This window comes from Salvelinus fontinalis, chromosome 11 (genome assembly GCF_029448725.1).
Source record: "Salvelinus fontinalis isolate EN_2023a chromosome 11, ASM2944872v1, whole genome shotgun sequence".
NCBI lineage: Eukaryota > Metazoa > Chordata > Actinopteri > Salmoniformes > Salmonidae > Salvelinus > Salvelinus fontinalis.
The window spans coordinates 44,698,337-44,719,697 of record NC_074675.1 but is presented as its reverse complement, the minus strand read 5'-3'; the positions used below and the strand labels follow the sequence as shown (position 1 = coordinate 44,719,697).

General features: G+C 45.6%; 2 protein-coding genes across 4 annotated transcripts in view; both read right to left on the bottom strand.

Annotated features, from left to right (window-relative positions):
• LOC129865802 (regulator of G-protein signaling 12-like) overlaps positions 1-9,792 on the bottom strand; it is a 92,972-nt gene extending 83,180 nt beyond the window's left edge. For both annotated transcript variants that reach the window (XM_055938814.1, XM_055938815.1), the window contains exons 1-2: positions 9,595-9,792; positions 6,897-8,867 (exon numbers count right to left, since the gene is read on the bottom strand). In XM_055938814.1, the coding sequence (XP_055794789.1) occupies positions 6,897-8,774 (1,878 nt within the window). In that variant the 5' untranslated portion in view covers positions 8,775-8,867; positions 9,595-9,792. The remainder of the gene's footprint in view (positions 1-6,896; positions 8,868-9,594) is intronic.
• Positions 9,793-14,674: 4,882 nt separating this feature from the next.
• Positions 14,675-17,571, bottom strand: LOC129864842 (myb/SANT-like DNA-binding domain-containing protein 1). Of its 2 annotated transcripts, none has more exons than XM_055937126.1 (3): positions 16,916-17,571; positions 16,357-16,644; positions 14,675-15,817 (listed from the first exon to the last, which is right to left on the bottom strand). In XM_055937126.1, the coding sequence occupies exons 1-3, from the start codon at positions 17,173-17,175 to the stop codon at positions 15,517-15,519; spliced, it is 849 nt and encodes a 282-aa protein (XP_055793101.1). In that variant the 5' UTR covers positions 17,176-17,571; the 3' UTR covers positions 14,675-15,516. The 2 variants fall into 2 exon arrangements, with proteins under 2 accessions (XP_055793101.1, XP_055793102.1); XM_055937127.1 differs by having other exon boundaries at positions 16,922-17,570.
• Positions 17,572-21,361: the final 3,790 nt, after the last annotated feature.

Genomic DNA, 21,361 nt, shown 5'->3' with positions numbered 1-21,361 from the left:
CTACTACATCTCTGTACCCCATACATACAATTATCAGTCAAGCAGTGAATTTCAAACACAGATTCAACCACAAAGACCTGGGAGGTTTTCAATGCCTCACAAAGAAAAGCACCTAATGGTAGATGGGTAAGAAAAAGAAAAAAGCAGACATTGGGCAGTGTATCCATACACCCAGTCACTACAAAGCCACAGGCGTGCTTCCTAACTCAGTTGCCGGAGAGGAAGCATTCGCAGCTCCAGCAGTGCGCTGACACCGGCCTCGGGGACAACCCGGAGGGCGAGGCGCAGGGCGATCCGGATGGAGACGGTGGAACTCCCACAGCATCAAAGGGTCCAATACGTCCTCCACCGGCACCCAGCATCTCTCCTCCGGACCGTATCCCTCCCACTCCACGAGGTACTGAAGGCCCCTCGACCGACGCCTCGAGTCCAGTACTCCTGGAATGGACCAGCCACCACCGGCCTGAGAATGTCCTCAGGACATTGAATGGCCCCACTAACCGTGGGCCAAGCTTCCGGCAGGGCAGGCGGAGAGGCAGGTTTCGGGTTGAGAGCCAGACCCGGGCCCCCGGTGCAAAAACCGAGGCCTCACTGCGCTGGCTTTCTGATGCCTCACGGTCTGCTAAAGGTGCACATGAGTGGCGTCCCATGTCTCCTCCGAGTGCCTAAACCAGTCGTCCACCGCAGGAGCCTCGATCTGGCTCTGATGCCACGGCACCAGAACCAGCTGGTACCCCAATACGCACTGGAAGGGGGAGAGGTTGGTAGAGGAGTGGCGTAGCGAGTTCTGGGCCATCTCTGCCCAGGATATGAATGCCGCTCACTCTCCGGCCAGTCCTGGCAATAAGACCGCAGAAACCTACCCACATCCTGGTTTACTCTCTCCACCTGCCCGTTTACTCTCGGGGTGAAAACCTGAGGTAAGGCTGGCCGAGACCCCCAGACGTTCCATGAACGCCCTCCAGACCCTTGACGTGAACTGGGGACCTCGATCAGATACTATGTCCTCAGACACTACTTCCGTAGTGCCGGAAGACATGTGTGAACAGGGCCTCCGCAGTCTGTAGGGCCGTAGGGAGACCGGGCAAAGGTAGGAGACGGCAGGACTTAGAAAACCGATCCACAACGACCAGGATAGTGGTGTTACCCTGTGAGAGAGGAAGATCCGTCAGGTGCGACCACGGCCGTTGTGTAACGGGTAAGGGTTGTAACTTCCCTCTGGGCAGGTGCCTAGGGGCCTTGCACTGGGCGCACACCGAGCAGGAGGAAACATAAACCCTCACGTCCTTAGCCAAGGTGGACCACCAGTACTTCCCACTAAGACAGCGCACTGTCCGACCGATGCCTGGATGACCAGAGGAGGGTGACGTGTGAGCCCAATAGATAAAACGGTCGCGGACAGCAAACGGAACGTACAGACGCCCAGCTGGACACTGGAGGGGAGTGGGTTCTGTACGTAACGCCCGCTCGATGTCCGCATCCAGCTCCCACACTACCGGTGCCACCAGGCAAGAAGCCGGGAGTATGGGAGTGGGATCCATGGACCGCTCCTCTGTGTCATACATCCGGGACAGTGCGTCTGCCTTCGCGTTCTGGGAACCTGGTCTGTAGGACAGGGTGAAGACAAAACGGGTAAAGAACATGGCCCACCTTGCCTGGCGAGGGTTCAGTCTCCTCACCGCCCGGATGTACTCCAGATTGCGGTGGTCCGTCCAGATGAGAAAAGGGTGTTTAGCCCCCTCAAGCCAATGTCTCCACGCCTTGACGACAGCCAACAGCTCCCAGTCCCCCACGTCATAGTTTCGTTTCGCCACGCTGAACTTCTACGAAAAGAAGGCACAGGGGCGGAGCTTTGGTGCCGTACCCGAGCGCTGAGAGAGCATGGCTCCTATCCCAGCCTCGGACGCGTCCACCTCCACTATGAATGCCAAAGTGGAATCAGGATGAGCCAGCACCGGAGCCGAGGTAAACAGAGCCCTCAGGTGACCAAAAGCCCTGTCCGCCTCAGACCGCTGCAAACGCACCGGTCCCGCATTCAGCAGTGATGTAATGGGAGCCGCTACCTGACCAAAACCCTGGATAAACCTCCGGTAGTAGTTGGCAAACCCTAAAAAAACGCTGCACTTTCTTTACCATGGTGGGAGTCGGCCAATTACGCACGGCTGAAATGCGGTCACTCTCCATCTCCACCCCCTGAAGTGGAAATGCGGTACCCTAGGAAGGAGACGGACTGTTTAAAGATCAGGCACTTCTCAGCCTTGACGTACAGGTCATGCTCCAACAGTCGACCAAGAACCCTGCGCACCAGGGACACATGCTCGCGTGTAGCCAGGTATATCAGAATGTCGTCGATATACACCACTACATCCTGCCCGTGCAGGTCCCAGAAAATCTTGTCTACAAAGGCCTGGAAGACTGATGGAGCATTCATCAACCCGTACGGCATGACGAGGTACTCATAGTGCCCTGAGGTGGTACTAAATGCCGTCTTCCACTCGTCCCCCTCCCGGATAAGCAACAGGTTGTAGGCGCTCCTAAGATCCAATTTTGTGAGGAAGCGCGCCCCGTGCATTGACTCGATCGCACCGGCGATGAGAGGTAGCGGGTAACAGTACCTCACAGTGATTTGGTTGATGCCTCGATAGTCAATACACGGGTGCAGACCTCCATCCTTCTTCTTCACAAAAAAGAAACTCGAGGAGGCAGGTGAAGTGGAGGGCCGAATGTACCCCTGCCCCAGAGATTCGGAGACATATGTTTCCATAGCCGCCGTCTCCTCTTGCGACAGGGGATACACGTGACTCCTGGGAAGTGCTGCGTCTACCAGGAGATTTATCGCACAATCCCCCCGTCGATGTGGTAGTAATTGAGTCACCTTCTTTTTACAGAAAGCGAGAGCCAAATCGGCATATTCAGAGGGGATGTGCACGGTGGAGACCTGGTCTGGACTTTCCACTGTAGTAGCACCGACGGAAACCCATAAACATCACCCTGAGCACTTTCGTGAACACCCCGTGAGAGACCTCTGTTGCCACGAAATAGTGGGGTCATGACAGGCCAACCAGGGAAACGCAGGAGAATCAATAAGGAAGAGACTGATTCTCTCCTTGTGACCCTCCTGCGTAACCATGCCCAGTGGAGCGGTGGCCTCCCTAATTAGCCCTGACCCTAATGGTCGACTATCTAGGACGTGCACAGGGAAGGGCATATCCACAGGAACAATGGGGATCCTTAAACTATGGGCAAATGATCTGTCAATAAAATTCCCAGCTGCGCCTGAATCTACGAGCGCCTTATGCTGGGAATGCGGGGAAAATTCAGGAAAATTAATAAACAAAAACATGTGGTGCCGACTTACCTGGGGTGACACGAGAGCGCCCTGCCTGCTGCCTCGACTCCCAGAGGAACCTCCCCAGCACCGACCGGCAGTGTGCCCTCTGCGGCCACAGATGGTGCATGGAACGGCCGCTACTTCGGTCGCCCTAAGTGCAGCACCTCCCAGCTCCATGGGCGTCGGAGCAGTGGTGCTGGGGGATGGAACCGACAGACCCCGATCTGGACGTCCGCGGGTAGCCAGCAGGTTATCCAGCCGGATGGACAGGTCCACCAGCTGGTCGAATGTCAGAGTGGTGTCCCTGCAGGCCAACTCCCGACGGACGTCCTTGCGCAGACTGCACCGGTAGTGATCGATCAGGGCCCTGTCGTTCCATACCGGGCCGGCGGCCAGGGTCCGGAATTCCAACATGAACTCCTGTGTGCTCCTCGTCCCCTACCTTAGGTGGACGAGACGTTTACCCGCTGCTCTACCCTCAGGCGGGTGGTCAAAGACGGGTGAAATCCTCAAAGTGGTCCAACACCGCTTCTTCTTCCCCCCATACGGCGTTGGCCCACTCCAGGGCTTTCCCTGAGAGGCAGGAGAGCGGCCACGCTCTCACGACCCGAAGGAGCCGGGTGGACGGTTGCCAGGTAGAGCTCTAGTTGGAGCAAGAACCTCTGACAACCCACCGCCGTTCCATCATACTCCCTCGGGAGGGCGAGCCGAATCCCACTGGGCCCGGGTGAAGGAGGGGTGAGTGATGGTGAGACTGGTGGTGCTGGTGGAGACGCTGGAGGGACTCCTCTTCTCTCCCAGCGCTCCATGGTTAGTAGAACGCAATCCATGGCGCTGCCGAGATGCTGTAGCATGGCAGTGTGCTGCTGGACTCGCTCCTCAACACCTACTGCAGGGGCACCTGCTCCTGCTGACTCCATTCCAAGTGGGTGCGTGTTTCTGTCAAGGCTGTGGGTAACTGGTGAAAGGAGTCAGGCGCAGGAGAGCTGAGATGCGTGGACAAGGTATTTAATACAAGATAACACCAGTATAAACACAATACTATGGTGCGGGAAAAATACCGGTACCACGAGATAAACGGGCGTAATAACAAAACCCAGCAACAAAATACCAGCCGTCAGTAACAGCCTGAACACTAAAACAAACATGCACACAAACATGGGGGAAACCAGAGGGTTAAATAATGAACATGTAATGGGGGAATTGAAACCAGGTGTGTAGAAAACAAAGACAAAACAAATGGAAAATGAAAAGTGGATCGGCGATGGCTAGAAGGCCGGTGACGTCGACCGCCGAGTGCCGCTCGAACAAGGAGAGGGACCAATTCCGGCGGAAGTCGTGACAAGAAAACTATGCATGGATCAACAACATTGTAGTTACTACACAATACTAACCTAATTGACAGAATGAAAAGAAGGAAGTCTGCACAGAATAAAAATATTCCAAAACATGCATCCTGTTTGCAACAAGGCACTAAAGTAATACTGCAAAAAATGTGGCCAAGCAATTAAGTCACTTTTTGTCCTGAATGCAAAGTGGGGCAAATCCAATAAAACACATTACTGATTACCACTTTCTCCACTCAAGCATAGTGATGGCTGCATCATGTTATGGGTATGCTTGTAATCGTTAAGGACTGGGAAGTTCTTCCAGGATAAAATACTAAACAGAATGGAGCTAAGCACAGGCAAAATCCTAGAGGAAAACCTGGTTCAATCTGCTTTCCATCAGACACTGGGAGATTAATTCACCTTTCAGCAGGACAATAACCTAAAACACATGGCCAAATCTACACTAGAGTTGCTTACCAAGAAGACAATATCAATCAAATCAAATTGTATTGGTCACATACACATATTTGGCAGATGTTATTGCAGGTATAGCGAAATGCTTGTTCCTGAATGACCGAATGAAAGTTTGGACTTAAATCTGCTTAAAAATCTATGGCAAGACCTGAAAATGATCTTACCATAGACAGAGCTTGACAGAGCTTGGAGAATTTTGAAAAGAATAATGGGCAAATGTTGCACAATCCAGGTGTCGAAAGCTCTTATAGACTTACCCAGAAAGACAGAGGTAATCACTGCCAAAGATGCTTCTACAAAGTATTGACTCGGGTGTGAATAAGTATGCAAACAAGATATTTCTGTATTTCATTTTCAATAAATTTGATAAAAAATCTAAAAACATGTTTTCACTTTGTCATTATGGGGTGTTGTGTGTAAATGGTTGAGAAACAAAGTCTTTAACACAACTAAATGTGGAATAAGTCAAGGGGTATGAATACTTTATGAAGGCACTGTATCTACCTCAATTACCTCATACCCCTGCACATCAACTTGGTACTGGTACCCCATATATATAGCCAAGCAGTGGAGGCTGCTGAGGGGAGGACTGCTCGTAATAATTGCTGGAACGAGGCACATGGAATGGCGTTAAACACATGGAAACCATGTGTTTGATTAATTTGATACCATTCCACAAATTCTGCTCCAGCCATTACCAAGCGCCCGTCCTCCCCAATTAAGGTGCTACCAACCTCCTGTGTAGCCAAGTTATCATTACTCATTGTGTATTTATTTGTACTTTGCTATTTTCTTTCTCCTGCATTGCTGGAAAGTAAGCATTTCAATGTTAGTCTACACCTGTGGTTAATGAAGAATGTGACGAATAACATTATATTTACTGTGATAATGGCCAAAATAATGGCCTGCCCAACATCTTTATACATGACTCTAAGCATGATGGAATGTTCATTTCTTAATTAACTCAGGAACCACACCTGTGTGGAAGCACCTGCTTTCATTAAACTTTGTTTCCCTCATTTACTCAAGTGTTTCCATTATTTTTGCAGTTACCTGTAAGTTTTCATTTAAGTACTTCTTCCATGGGGAAACTCACTCCCATCACAGTTAAATAGTGAAACAGGGACATCTTGTGGACAATGAGGAGATGAACAGAAAAGGCTGTTTGGAACTGAACTTTCTCTGGAAGTGGATTTATGACAATGACATCATTGAGGTATAAGCTAACAGGTGGCTTTTTCAAGCTCAATTCACAGCCAATTGAGCAGTGAAATGGCTGATGTGTCAGAGTGAATGGTCTGTCCACCCTCTCAGCGCCTGGCAACCCAACTCCTGCAAATGTTTTATCACTTCCTGTAGAATGTAGTTGAACATAAAGCAAACAGAAACACAAAACCAGATGCTAAACAGAAGGGAGCATGCAAATGTATTTTTTGTTGCGTTGCACAAAGCAAATATTGGAGCTATCTTAACTTTGGGTTAGGGTCACACCCTGGAAAAATTTACTCTGGGCTCCCGGGTGGTGCAGTGGTCTAAGACACTGCACCTCATTGCTACAAGAGTCACTACAGACCCTGGTTCAATTCCAGGCAGTATGACAACTGGCTGTTATTGAGAGTCCAATAGTGTGGTGCATAATTGGCCCAGTGTTGCTGGGGTGGGCTGTTGTACATAAGAATTTGTTCTTAACTGACTTGCCTAGTTAAATAAAGGGTAAACACATACAAGCTTTGACACAGCATTCCCTCTTCTTATCTTACTTTGGTATTGGCATCTTTCCTGTGATTTCCATTCAGCAGCTCTCCAGATTCTACTCTCCAGAGTCGTTTGGCCCACTCCTCCCTCTGGGGCAGCAGCATCATGGTCTCTGCTGCCAGGTACCTGTCTGGTGGGATCTGGCTCATGGGGGGTGGCAGAGCGTTGGTGCTACCCACCATGGCTGGTCCTGACCAGCTGTTAGTGGCCGGTGTTGCCTGGGACTCGGGCTCTCCACCTCGGCCCTTAGGCCATCTCTGCTTAACACTCATAGAGAACCAGCGCTGACTGCTTCTGAAGGAGCCTCCTCCTGTTAGGCTCTGTTTCTGGTTCTTAGCCAGAGGGTACGGTGGTGGCGGGGGCTTGAACTGAAACTCCAGCGTGGGAGGAGGGCCACCGGATGGGCCGGTTAACGACGCCGGGCCAGGTAGAGATTCGGAAAGGGAATTTGTGCTGCCTGGATTAGGATGGCCGTTTAGTTTTAGGCAGCCATTTTGATGAGCTACTATTTGGGTGAGGTCTCCTTCAGCCTGGGGGTAATCCTCCCATGGACAGCTGGGGAGCTGGCCCCCAGGGTCGTTTCCGCGGGCGGTGGGGAAATCCCTGTCCGCTCTTTCCTCAGGGGGGGAGGTGTTTCCGATCCCGCTGTCTCCGTTGCTGCTGGCGCTGCCATTCTTACCGGTACTGCTGCGATTCTGTTGCGTGTGGAGGTGGTGGGCTGAGTCTCTGTCCAGCCTGGTTCTAAGCCTCTCCACTGCCTCCCCCATGTCACAGTATAAGACAGATACAAACTGGAGGACGGAGGGGGGAGTGAGGGGGAACTCCAGGCAGCCCTGGGTGTCTGGGTCGGGCGTGCAGTCGAAGCCGAAGCGCCCTGTGATGCCCAGGTGGTCACTGTGGTGGCACAGCTCGGGGTCGATGAAGAAGACGTGGCAGGAGGTACTCAGGGGACCGTTCTGGCCAACGTGGCCGCCAGAGATGTGTGCAGTGGTGACCAGACAAAAAAAGCGCCTGTCCTCGGAACACACCACGCCCAGGACAAGGTTCTCGGCGGGGAAGGCGGCCAGAATGGCTCCTGTGTCATCACAGAGGCGGACGCAGTCGAACATGATCTCCATCATCACCAGCGTGTGGGTCTCCTGCTCTGTGCCCATATGTCTGATACACCCGCAGATCACCTGTAGGCAGTCGTCCTCTGAGCCGTGTCTGGACAAGGCCAAGATCAGTTCAGTAGAGCCCAGGTAGCCCACCACCATGGCTGTGTTCAGAATACTCCAGTCTCGATTCATATCATCCTCCTGCTCGTTGAAAACAGAGTCGCCGTCTGCCACTCGGGCGGTTTCCTCCTCAGATAGGAAGAGAGGCTGGGTTTTGGAGTTCGAAGGCTGGATCCAGTGGGACATGTCAGGTTCTGACACAGGTCTTTGTTTAGCTGGGGTGGCATTTACGGAGTTAGATGACGAGTTGCCAGAGTGGTCCGAAACAGTGCGAAAAACTCCCCCGTTCTGAAAAAGACCCTTTCCCTCTGTTCTAGAAATCCTTAACTCCTCGTCGCTGGAGGATAGGTCCACCGAGGGCCCACTCCCGACAAGCACCACCAACCGTAAGGGGCCTTTACAGGTGCCAATCAACTGCACCACAGCCTCATGGGATGCCTTTGCCACATCAGTTCCGTTGACACTCACTATACGATCCCCCTGCTTCAGTCCCACATGGTCTGCAGGGCTGCCCTCCAATATACCACTCAAGAGGCACGGGCCTTGTCCCGATAAGGTAAACCCGTATCCTACACGTCCTCGAACAACCTCAACCCGTCTGACTTCATGAGGAGAGGTCAAATCCAGACGCCTCCGCGCCCCTTCAGCCTGTCCCGGCATCCTCATCCTGAATGTGGCCGTTTTTTCAGATGCAGAGCGTTGGAACTGAATGTCACTCTGGAGTGATATCTCTTTAGTGCCAACACTGAAGTGTAAACACTAAAAGTAGACAAGAGAGAGAGATTTAAGCTGAGTGAAATACAGTGTATCAAATAATGATTAGGCATAGGCCTACTGTAACATTATTTTTAACAAACTGAAACCGTAACACTTAACATGTGATATCATTATGATACACAACATATTGTGTTATACAATGTATAAACGAAATAATAATGGTGTGATACAATGTATTGTGCACAAAAGCCATAAAATATATTTCCCCTATATTTAGAAACATTCACTGTTAAGAAAATACTATACGATTTCATTCTGCAACAATAATGCTGCACCCTATAACAATCTCCAGATTTTTTTACGAAAATATATGTATGAGTTGTTATAGTTTAAGCAGACAAGTATGGGTTGAAGAGACCATTTAGCCTGGTCCCATGTCAGCGTGCAAATGAACCATCTACTTGCCATAGAGTAGACAGCGCCAGCTGGCCCCCTTCTCAAGAACGGTTCAATCAATGCACGAGCATTCAAGCGAGACGTTTGTTAATGAAACATGCTCGAGCGCCTTGATTTGGTTTCGTTTGACATCGTTTCTCTACCGCTCTTAGTTAAATGTTTACAAAACAGCAGATTAGTTCGGCATTGTCCATCAAAATACAACAAAACAAAAAATAGCCTTGGTAAAATATTTCCTAGTATTAAATGTAAAGTAGTCTCCCACACTCTCGACGTCTAGATACAATGTTGCCAGTACTGAGACTGAAATTACCGTTTCAAAGCTTCATGAAGTCAGTTTAAAGGTTGCATACTCCCAACAGTCCAAACTAGTTAGAAATCCAAACGTGCGTAGTTTCCGTAATATAAATTATATTTTCCAAAGTTTCCCTCCAGTATTATGGTATTCCATAAACCACGGATGACAAACTCCACCCGCATCCATTCATTGTTGGGGATTACAAAGCGTCCTTCATAGTAACCATGACATCGTTTTCAGAGCACGTGATTTCTTTCGCCAATCCCCCTGTCTGAGAGCTCAATATTCAAATATTTGCGGTGATCCTATTGGTTCTGATCATCTGAAATTGATAGCCTAAATAAAAACATTGTTGTTGTTGTTCAGGCCACGTTTCAAACACATATCATTACCAACATGCGCTAATTTACAAATGACTATGCAGATGTAGCCTAAATGGCTATTAAATGCAACCACCACCACACAGTTAATGATGGATATATAACAAGCTAATTAACATGACAGGATGAATTACACCGCTCAAGGGGTCATCATTTGTTGCATCCTGCCAGGAGAGAAAAACAACAACACAAAAACAGTGAATTATGGTCAAAATGCTGCAAGGTCGCAAGGGGAGTGAGTCACATGGTCCTATTGCACACCACAGTCAAATAGACACAGTGAGTCAGTCAATGGAAACAGTGAAAGCCGAGAGGTTTTATGTATGTTTAGGCCTACTAAAACCCTGGACAAAAACCTTAGGCCTTGTAAGATAGTGAAGTGATAGATAGTCATTTGAATCGAATAAGCAGGCTATTGATATTTTTTTGTATATTTTTCTGTATATTATTTAGCTGTTTTCACAAATGTAAAATGCAAAGCCTATATGTGGCAAAACTACATTCAACTCCATTCTATTTAATCCCATGGTTTCACATAAGAGAGCACCTCAAGACAATGCGGTTTTAAGTGAGTTAATGGAACTGTCTTCTCAAATTATCCACAACACTAACCATATCCTAGATTTGTCTAATTAGGATGTCTTGCACTATCAATCAATCGCTCAATGTGATCCCCAAAAATTGTTTTAACAACATATATTGTATATCCCTTCCCTCTGAATGAGGACTTTTTCAGTCAAGGCACTAGCTGCCATATCAGATATATCACATACAGATACACTACCGTTCAAAAGTTTGGGGTCACTTAGAAATGTCCTTGCTTTTGAAAGATAAGCAAATTTTTTTGTCCATTAAAATAACATAAATTGATCAGAAATACAGTGTAGACATTGTTATTGTTGTAAATGACTATTGTAGATGGAAACGGCTGATAATTAATGGAATATCTACATAGGCGTACAGAGGTCCATTATCAGCAACCATCACTCCTGTGTTCCAATGGCACGTTGTGTTAGCTAATCCAAGTTTATCATTTTAAAAGGCTAATTGATCATTAGAAAACCCTTTGCAATTATATTAGCACAGTTGAAAACTTTAGTTCTGATTAAAGAATCAATAAAACTGTCCTTCTTAGACTAGTAACTGGAGCATCAGCATTTGTGGGTTTGATTACAGGCTCAAAACGGCCAGAAACAAAGGTCTTTCTTTTGAAACTCGTCAGTCTATTCTTGTTCTGAGAAATTAAGGCTATTCCATGCGAGAAATTGCCAAAAAACTGCAGATCTCGTACAACGCTGTGTACTACTCACTTCACAGAACAGAGCAAACTGAATATAACCAGAATAGAAAGAGGAGTGGGAGGCCCCAGTGCACAACTGAGCAAGAGGACAAGTACATTAGAGTGTCTAGTTTGAGAAACAGACGCCTCGCAAGTCCTCAACTGGCAGCTTAATTAAATAGTACCCGCAAAACACCAGTCTCAACGTCAACAGTGAAGAGGTGACTCTGGAATTCTGGCCTTCTAGGCAGAGTTGCAAAGAAAAAGCCATATCTCACACTGGCCAATAAAAATAAAAGATTAAGATGGGCAAAAGAACACAGACACTGGACAGAGGAAGATTGGAAAAAAGTGTTATGGACAGACTAATCTAAGTTTGAGGTGTTCGGATCACAAAGAAGAACATTCGTGAGACTCAGACAAAATGAAAAGATGCTGAAGGAGTGCTTGACGCCATCTGGCAAGCATGGTGAAGGCAATGTGATGGTCTGGGGGTGCTTTGGTGGTGGTAAAGTGGGAGATTTGTACAGGGTGAAAGCGATCTTGAAGAAGAAAGGCAATCGTTCCATTTTGCAACGCCATGCCATACCCTGTGGACGGTGCTTAATTGGAGCCAATTTCCTCCTACAACAGGACAATGACCCAAAGCACAGCTCCAAACAATGCAATAACTATTTAGGGAAGAAGCAATCAGCTGGTATTCTGTCTATAATGGAGTGGCCAGCACAGTCACCAGATCTCAACCCTATTGAGCTGTTGTGGGAGCAGCTTGACCGTATGGTATGTAAGAAGTGCCCATCAAGCCAATCCAATTTGTAGGAGGTGCATCAGGAAGCATGGGGTGAAATCTCTTCAGATTACATCAACAAATTTAAAACTAGAATGCCAAAGGTCTGCAAGGCTGTAATTGCTACAAATGGAGGATTCTTTGACAAAATCAAAGTTTAAAGGACACCATTTTCGTTTAAATTAAAAATAATTATGTATTACCTTGTCAACGTCTTGACTATATTTCCTATTCATTTTGCAACTCATTTAATGCATGTTTTCATGGAAAACAAGGACATTTCTAAGTGACCCCAAACATTTGAACAGTAGTGTAGATGTAGGATCTTAATTTGAGCCAGTTTGCTACAGCAGGAAAATAATCCAGCGGCAACAGAAAATGTGAATGATGTGGATTATATTTCATGCACTTTTTTTTAAGGGTTGATACATTTTTCTTAAGGGAAAATCAAGCCTGCAATTTGAAAGTGCAAATTCAGAAGCCCTTTTAAACCTCAAACACACTACAAGTTAAAAATGTCCTGCATCGCAAAGAAGTTCTCAGGGTGATCAAATTAAGATCCTACATCTGTAGTATGTTTTGTTACACATTATACAGTACCCGTCAAAAGTTTAGACACACCTTCTTATTACATGGTTTTTCTTTATTTTTACTATTTTCTACATTGTAGAATAATAGTGAAAACATCAAAACTATGAAAAAACACATTGAATCATATAGTAACCAAAAAAGTGTAAAAAAATCTAAACAAATTTTATATTGGAGATTCTTCAAAGTAGCTACCCTTTGACTTTATGACAGCTTTCCATACTCTTGGCATTCTCTCAACCAGCTTCACGGGTTAGTCACTTGGAATGCATTTCAATTAACAGGTGTGCCTTGTTTAAAGTTCATTTGTGAAATGTATTTACTTTTAATGCATTTGAGCCAATCAGTTGTGTTGTGACAAGGTAGGGGTGTTATACAGAAGATAGTCCTACTTGGTAAAAGACCAAGTCCATATTATGGCAAGAACCGCTCAAATAAGCAAAGAGAAACGACAGTCCATCATTACTTGAAAACATGAAGGTCAGTCAATTTTGCAGTCGCAAAAACCATCAAGCGCTATGATGAAACTGGCTCTCATGAGGACCGCCACAGAAAAGGAAGACCCAGAGTTACCTCTACTGCAGAGGATAAGTTCATTAAAGTTACCAGCCTCTGAAATTTCAGCCCAAATAAATGCTTCACAGAGTTCAAGTAACAGACCCATGTCAACATCTACTCCAAATTTGCAATTTTTGGTTCCAACCGCCGTGTCTTTGTGAGACGCAGAGTAGGTGAACGGATGATCATGGTTGCTATCATGCTGTGTTTTCATGTGTTGCTGCCATGCTATGCTGTTGACCTTAGGTCTCTCTTTATGTAGTGTTGTGGTGTCTCTCTTGACGTGATGTGTTTTGTCCCCGCAGGAGGCCTTTGCCTTCTGGTAGGCCGTCATTGTAAATAAGAATTTGTTTTTAACTGACTTGCCTAGTTAAATAAAGATTCAATAAAATACAAATGTAAATCTCTGCATGTGTGGTTCCCACTGTGAAGCATGGAGGAGAAGGTGTGACGGTGTGGGGTTGCTTTACTGGTGACACTGTCTGTGATTTATTTAGAATTAAAGGCACACTTAACCAGCATGGCTACCACAGCAATTCTGCAGCGATACGCCATCCCATCTGGTTTACGCTTAGTTGGACTGTCATTTATTTTTCATCAGGACAATGACTCAACACACCTGCAGAATGTTACTGTCAGACCGGGTGTTGTGAGGATGAGGGCTACAGTAGATATCTCAGATATCTCAGTGGGTCTTGCGACGGGTATGCAGTAATGTGTCCTATAAGGAGCATTGATTGCAAATCTAATGACCGAATGGTAAAGAATATCTAGCCGTTCGAGAGCACCCTTACCTGCCAATCTATAAATTACGTCTCCGTAATCTAGCATGGGTAGGATGGTCATCTGAATAAGGGTTAGTTTGGCAGCTGGGGTTAAAGAGGAGCGATTACAATAGAGGAAACCAAGTCTAGATTTAACTTTAGCCTGCAGCTTTGATATGTGCTGAGAGAAGGACAGTGTATCGTCTAGCCATACTCCCAAATACTTGTATGAGGTGACTATCTCAAGCTCTAAACCCTCAGAGGTAGTACCTGTGGGGAAAGGGGCATTGTTCTTACCAAACCACATGACATTTGTGGGAGGGGCCAGCTGAGCTATGTTGTTGATGTAAATTGAGAAAAGTGTGGGGCCTAGGATTGAGCCTTGGGGTACACCCTTGGTGACAGGCAGTGGCTGAGACAGCAGATGCTCTGACTTTATCAAGGCAAAGGGTGGCTACTTTGAAGAATCTAAAATCTAAAATATATTTTAATTTGTTTAACACTTTTTGGTAGAAAATAATAAAAATTAAGAAAAAACCTTGAATGAGCAGGTGTGTGCAGACTTTTGACTGGTACTGTATGTTACCATTTAATATGATGTGTTATTGTATGGAGATCATAATACATGACAGTACACACAAAGTGTGAATGCTGACTTTATGTCGGCTACATTATGACAATATTTAGGATGAAAGGGAGACAAGATTGTAACAGGAATAGTTGAAAGACAGACAAAAAATGACAACAGAACATATGTTTTTATTTCAGTCATACATTTCAAACAAGTAGGCTATGCTAGTTGGAAGATACATACACCATAGCAGGACACACATTAGAAAATAAGTGATACAACACCAAATGCCCATGCCTTTTGTCATTAAGATTTAGAATTTGTGGACAAATGTTGTCTTTTGTGAATTAGCACACTATTTTCCTAGCTTGTAGATATCTCTCAAATCGGTCAATGAATGGTGGAACTTATCTTAAAGCAGCCTCAGCCATACACCTCTGAACCCTCACCCCTGACCTCTCACTCTCTCACAGCAACCACTAGATGGCCATGCTAGAAAGGACGAAACCGGCCTTTTGATGAGCAAGTTGCTTTTTTCCTCTCTCTGCCAGTGAGCATTCAGGTCAGGGGTAAGGTTAGGGTGAGATTTACATTATTTACTCTCAATCAGTTGTTAAAAAGTGCCATATACCAGATGAAGCATAGCCATATTATAGCATATAACACATAGCCATGTAGCATATAACACATAGCCATGTAGCATATAACACATAGCCATGTAGCATATGGCATTTATTTTCTAGCATAGCCATATAGTGAGCACCACAGGGACGCAATTTCGATATAGCTACGACTTTTCGTAGCAGATTTGGAGAACTTACGCAGCAGGTTAGGAGAATTAATGTAGCAGGTTAGGAGAATTAGGTTAAGATTGGGGAAAGGGTTAGGTTTTAGGGTCAGCAGAAATGCTCACCTAACCTGCTACGAAAAGTCCCTTGTATCGAAGTGGCGTGTTTTTAGGGAGTCCTGACCACTACCACCACCCTCCTTGATCCCTCACACTGGACCCTTCATCCCTGGCCTGGCTCTTTGACCCCAGGCTGGGCAGCAGCACCCCAGGCTGGCGTGGGGGCCGTCAGTGGCTGGATCATCTTCTCCAGCAGGTTCATCATGCGCTCCTGGAGCTGCAGGCTCTGCACCTGGAGGAAGTTCTGCTGGTGCATGACGCGGCGCACCTCGCGGCACGTCTCCTCCACTGCCCGGCTCACCTTTCGCTGCTCCTGCAGCATGGCCTCCATCACCTTCAGCTTCCGCCGCTTCAGAGACAGGTGCTGGTGCACCTTCTTCCTCTTGGCCGGCGCCGGGTGGGAACTGGACAGAAAGCGGTTTTGTTAGTCAAAGCAATGGTAAGGACATAATTTATAGAGAGAGTTATACAAGCATTCAAGAGTTCTGTATGTAGGGCCCTTTTCGATCAAACTTGGTAAAGCGGTTTCTGGGATAAGCCGAGAACTACAAAATAATGTGAAATTAAAGTAAACTTGCTGTATGCTAATTACTCTCATGCTAATTAACTATCATCACAATACACTGTGATGTTTATCACTTAGAGAGCCTTGTGGAGACAATCAGTCCGTCCCAATGACAATAGACGACCCCTCCCGGCAAGGGTGGGCAGTTTAGCTCAATACCTCAGCACCCCCGCCCCCCTCTCTCTCTCTCTCTCTCTCTCTCTCTCTCTCTCTCTCTATCTCTCTCTCTCTCTCTCTCTCTCTCTCTCTCTCTCTCTCTCTCTCTCTCTCTCTCCCTCTCTCTCTCTCTCTCTCTCTCTCTCAGGAGGTGTCGTCTTTTTCTCTCTTTCTATCTCTCCGTTTCCTCATTTGAAGCCCAATATGTAAACATGGCCTTACTCAGGACAGGGAAGTCCAGAGTGCAGGCTGCCAGAGCTCTCCCATCCATCCAGGTCCTCCCTCATCTCCATCTCGTCCGAGGAGCCTGTGTACTCCGGAAGGAAGCCCGTGGGGAGGCCCTCTGCATGGGACATCGAGGCCTCTGTGGAGGTGGAGGGGCCAGGAGACTGGAGCTCAAACGGGTTCATAGTCCCATTATCGTCAGTCTTGGTGAGGAGCTTCTCTATTGCTTTGTAGTACGGCCAGTCGGGTGTCCCACCGCTCCCATTGGTTGTGCACTTCATTTTCCTGTCAAACAAGGAGTTAAGGATGGTATATTTTGGTTTGGGTAAAGTAGGGGACATAAGAAGTCTGGGTTTCTAAGTATCATAGCAGACCGTATTGAGTTCTAGTTATGCAGGATGCTCTGACACCTGTGGAGTTACATTCCAACGTAGCCTACCTCAGTTCTTTCTGGATATTAAAGTGCGTTCATACAATACAAGATTTTTGTGGATTTATGTTGCCACCTTTTTCAACTCCCCCCCCCCCAAATAAATAATTAAAAGCTATTTCTTACACTTGCCTGTACTGGAAAGACATGTTGGTGATTTTCATCTTTATCTCCTCCCGATGGCGTTGTTCTCCAGTGAGCTCGAAGAACCTCTGGGCCATCTTCTCGTAGATCTTGGCGTTCCTCTTACATTTCTTCAGCTCGGCGACATTCTGTTCCCATACATACAGAAGCCCCTTCATCTCTGCATCGGTCCAGTTTCGGGCCCTTCTGTGCTTCTCGCTGTGGCCCGGAATGAGGTAACTAAAACTCTCCTCGGCAGCCATTTTGAAAGCCCTCTCAAAAGCACTCTCTTCCTGTTTTGGTTTTGTAAACAAAAATAGGCCCCAAAAACGGTTTAGTTTGAAAGCCCTTCTCTGCTGTTTAGCATTATTTCTTATGCTGTCAGTGGAATGTGGTTGCAAACAGTCACACACCGCTCTGCCTGTGCTGTGCCCTTCCCCCGAGCTTAGCTGAAAGAGGACTCAAAATGGGGCCTAGGGCAGGAGAGGGATCCGGTTAAAAGCTTTTAAATGGAGGAAATCGTCACTGTGATGTCAAGTTGCCCTAGCAACTAGGAGGAGGCCCCTCTTTCTCCCTCCCTCCCCCTCTCTTAACCACTCCCTCTCTTTCACTTCCTCTCTCGCTCTCTTGCTCCAATGCCACAACAAAAAGCTTTTAGCTGAAAGGCAATGAGGTATACCAGAGATTACAGGAAAAACAGATTTGAAATATGAGCCTTGGGGGAGGGAGGGAGTAGAGCAAGAGAGCAGGTGTCATTTGTTTCCTTGGCAACAGGCCTTTGGACTGGGCAGGCTGCCAAGATGTTACTGCATTTAAATGCTTTTAATAACAGACAGGGACTGGCTTTTTGCAGTCAAAGTGGTGCAAACAGTAGTATATTACTCTTCACCTGAGGAAAATACACCTACATTTGTTATCAAAAGCAACATACTTTGGCAGTGTGTGGATACTATTCTCAATGCACAATTAAATTATATGCAAATGATATGAAAGTGCAGGGGAAACAATTGTATTGAAATGGATATGTATGGGGAGTTGTAGAGTACATTCAGGGGGGGAGTCAGTGTATTCTAATCATCCAAGACAATGGGAGTCCTGTCGGTAGGTCAGCTTATGCGTGGACAATTGAACACCCTCCCCCACCCACACCACAATATGGACCTTGGCCTGCAAGGGTGAGCGCAGCATGTTATCTCTCTCTCAATTCAATTCAATGGACTTTATTGGCATGGGAAACATATGGTTACATTGCCAAAGCAATTGAAATAGATAATAAATGTACGTGAAATAAACAATTACAAATTAACAGTAAGCATTACTCTCCAAAAAGTTTCAAAAGAATAGAGACATTTCAAGTGTTGCAACAATGTGCAAAAGGGCAAATAACTCAACATAAATATAGTTTGTATTTACAGTGATGTTTGTGCTTCACTGGCTCACCCTTTTTTGTGACGAAAGATCACAAATCTTGCTGCTGTGATGGCACACTGTGGTATTTCACCTAATAGATATGGGAGTTTATGAAAATCTGATTTGTATTCAAATTCTTTGTGGGTCTGTGTAATCTGAGGAAAATATGTGTCTCTAATATGGTCATATATTTGGCAGGAGGTTAGGAAGTGCAGCTAATTATCCAGCTCATTTTGTGGGCAGTGTGCACATATCCTGTCTTCTCTTGAGAGCTAGGTCTGCCTATGGCGGCCGCTCTCAATAGCAAGGCTAAGGGAAAGGGAAAGGGGGATACCTAGTCAGTTGTACAACTGAATGCATTCAACTGAAATGTGTCTTCCGCATTTAACCCAACCCCTCTGAATCAAAGAGTCAACCATAATCAACATCCACGTCTTCGACTCCCAGGGAACAATGAGTTAACTGCCTTGATCAGGGGCAGAACGACAGATGTTTACCTTGTCAGCTCGGGGATTCGATCCAGCAAACTTTCAGTGTGCTCACTGAGTCTGTGTATAGTCAGAGTTCTCCTTCATTTGGGGTCAGTCACAGTGGTCAGGTATTCTGCCACCGTGTACTCTCTGTTTAGGGCCAAACAGCATTCCAGTTTGCTTAGTTTTTTGGTTAATTCTTTCCAACGTGTCAAGTAATTATCTTTTTGTTTTCTCATGATTTGTTTGGGTCTAATTTTGTTTCTGTCCTGAGGCTCTGTGGGTTTTGTGTTTGTGAACAGAACCCCAGGACCAGCTTGCTGAGGGGACTCTTCTCTGGGTTAATGTCTCTGATAAGTGATGGCTTTGTTATAGAAGGTTTGGAAATTGCTTCCTTTTAGGTGGTTGTAGAATTTAACGTCTCTTTTCTGGATTTTGATCATTGGGTATCGTTCTAATTCTGCTCTGCATGCATTATTTGGTGTTTTACGTTAGATACAGAGGATGTTTTTGCAGAATTCTGCATGTCCCATTTTGTGAATTATTGGTTGGTAAGCAGAACGCAGACATCAAAGGGTTCTATAACTGTTTCAAGTATTTTTAGCCAGATCCTAATTGGGATGTTGAATTCTCTCTCTCTCTGTCTCTGTCTCTCTCTCTCTCTCTTTCTCTCTCTCTCTCTCTCTCTCTCTCTCTCTCTCTCTCTCTCTCTCTCTCTCTCTCTCCCTCAATTCATTTCTAAGGGGCTTTATGGGGAACATGTTCACCTTGCCTAAGCAAGTGAAATAAACAATCAATTAAAGTGAGAAGAAATACATTTAACATCAACAAAAAACCGAGAGAAAGGAAGGGAGAGACATTGTAAATACCACCAACATATATCTGTTTATTTACTGGATCTTCCCCCTCTATTCGTACTACAACACTCATAATGTAACACTTGAAATGCTTATCTTTTTTCAACCTTTTTGATTGCAATGTTTACTGTTAATTTCTAATCGTTTTTGGGTTGATGTTAGTTTTAGCAATGTGAAAATAGTTGTAGTACTAATAGTGGGGGAAGATCCAGTAAATAAACAGATAAAATATTGGTGGTATTTACAATGTCTCTCCCTCCCTTTCTCTCTCTCTCTCTCTTTCTCTCAAGTTCACTCTCTCTCTCTCTCTCGCGGATTAAAACTTCTTTAGAAAAACAGCCATAATGTTGGAAACAAACGTCATTATGTTGTCATCCAGAGTCACATGGATTTATTTCCCGAGCTATAGCACACAATACATACAGGAGGTTTTTTGTCTGAGTTTGGTCTGGTTTGCTTTTTCATTTCTGTCATGGAAAAAATATTGCGATACCGGTATCGCCCCGGGCCTACAAAACAGAGTGCACTGTACATCATACTGTAGTCAATGGCAGGTTTCAATACTAGTTTCCATTATACTGTAGTCAATGGCAGGTTTCAATACTAGTTTCCATTATACTGTAGTCAATGGCAGGTTTCAATACTAGTTTCCATTATACTGTAGTCAATGGCAGGTTTCAATACTAGTTTCCATTATACTGTAGTCAATGGCAGGTTTCAATACTAGTTTCCATTATACTGTAGTCAATGGCAGGTTTCAATACTAGTTTCCATTATACTGTAGTCAATGGCAGGTTTCAATACTAGTTTCCATTATACTGTAGTCAATGGCAGGTTTCAATACTAGTTTCCATTATACTGTAGTCAATGGCAGGTTTCAATACTAGTTTCCATTATACTGTAGTCAATGGCAGGTTTCAATACTAGTTTCCATAAAACACTCTGGAGACAACATGGACGTAATAGTGTCTGTTCGGATAGCCTGCTGAGATCTCCAACAGGAGTACACAGTACATCCTTTTCTCACCTGGAGTTTGCTTTTAAAGAGGGCTACATGTGAAAACACCCCCAACCAATCCTCAAATTTCCAAGAAGGGGCCTCATTGAAGTCGAAAGAGATTATATTGCCACTAATAGACGGATCCATCTGTGACTTACCATCACTTTGTCTTTATTAGTGACACTTTCTGTCACTGTGTCTTTAGCCTATATTGCCCTTATTAGACCTCCTGGTCCATCTGCTCCATAGAAACTGACAGTCGTTTAATCATGCCATAACACTGGCAGCTTCTCACAATCCATCACTGCTGTCACTTACCTATAGAAAACATCCATTATTGAAATGGACAGAGAACTAGAGGTTTATGTTAGAGCACTTACCAGACACTGTTACACAAAGCAACTTACAATAAATTGAATACATACATTTTTTGTAAGTGTTCCCTGTGGGAGTTTGAACCCATGATCGTTGCTAAGTCACGCATGACCACAAAACACTACATATTGATGTGTTTTCATGTCTGTCCTGAGGTGGCTAAAGATGGCAGAAGAGCAAACCTTGCTTCAAATGTATTTCTAGTTCTATACTTAACAAAAATATAAACGCAACATGTAAAGTGTTGGTCCCATGTTTCATGAGCTGAAATAAAATATACCAGAAATGTTCTATACGCACAAAAAGCTTATTTCTCTCAAATTTTGTGCACAAATTT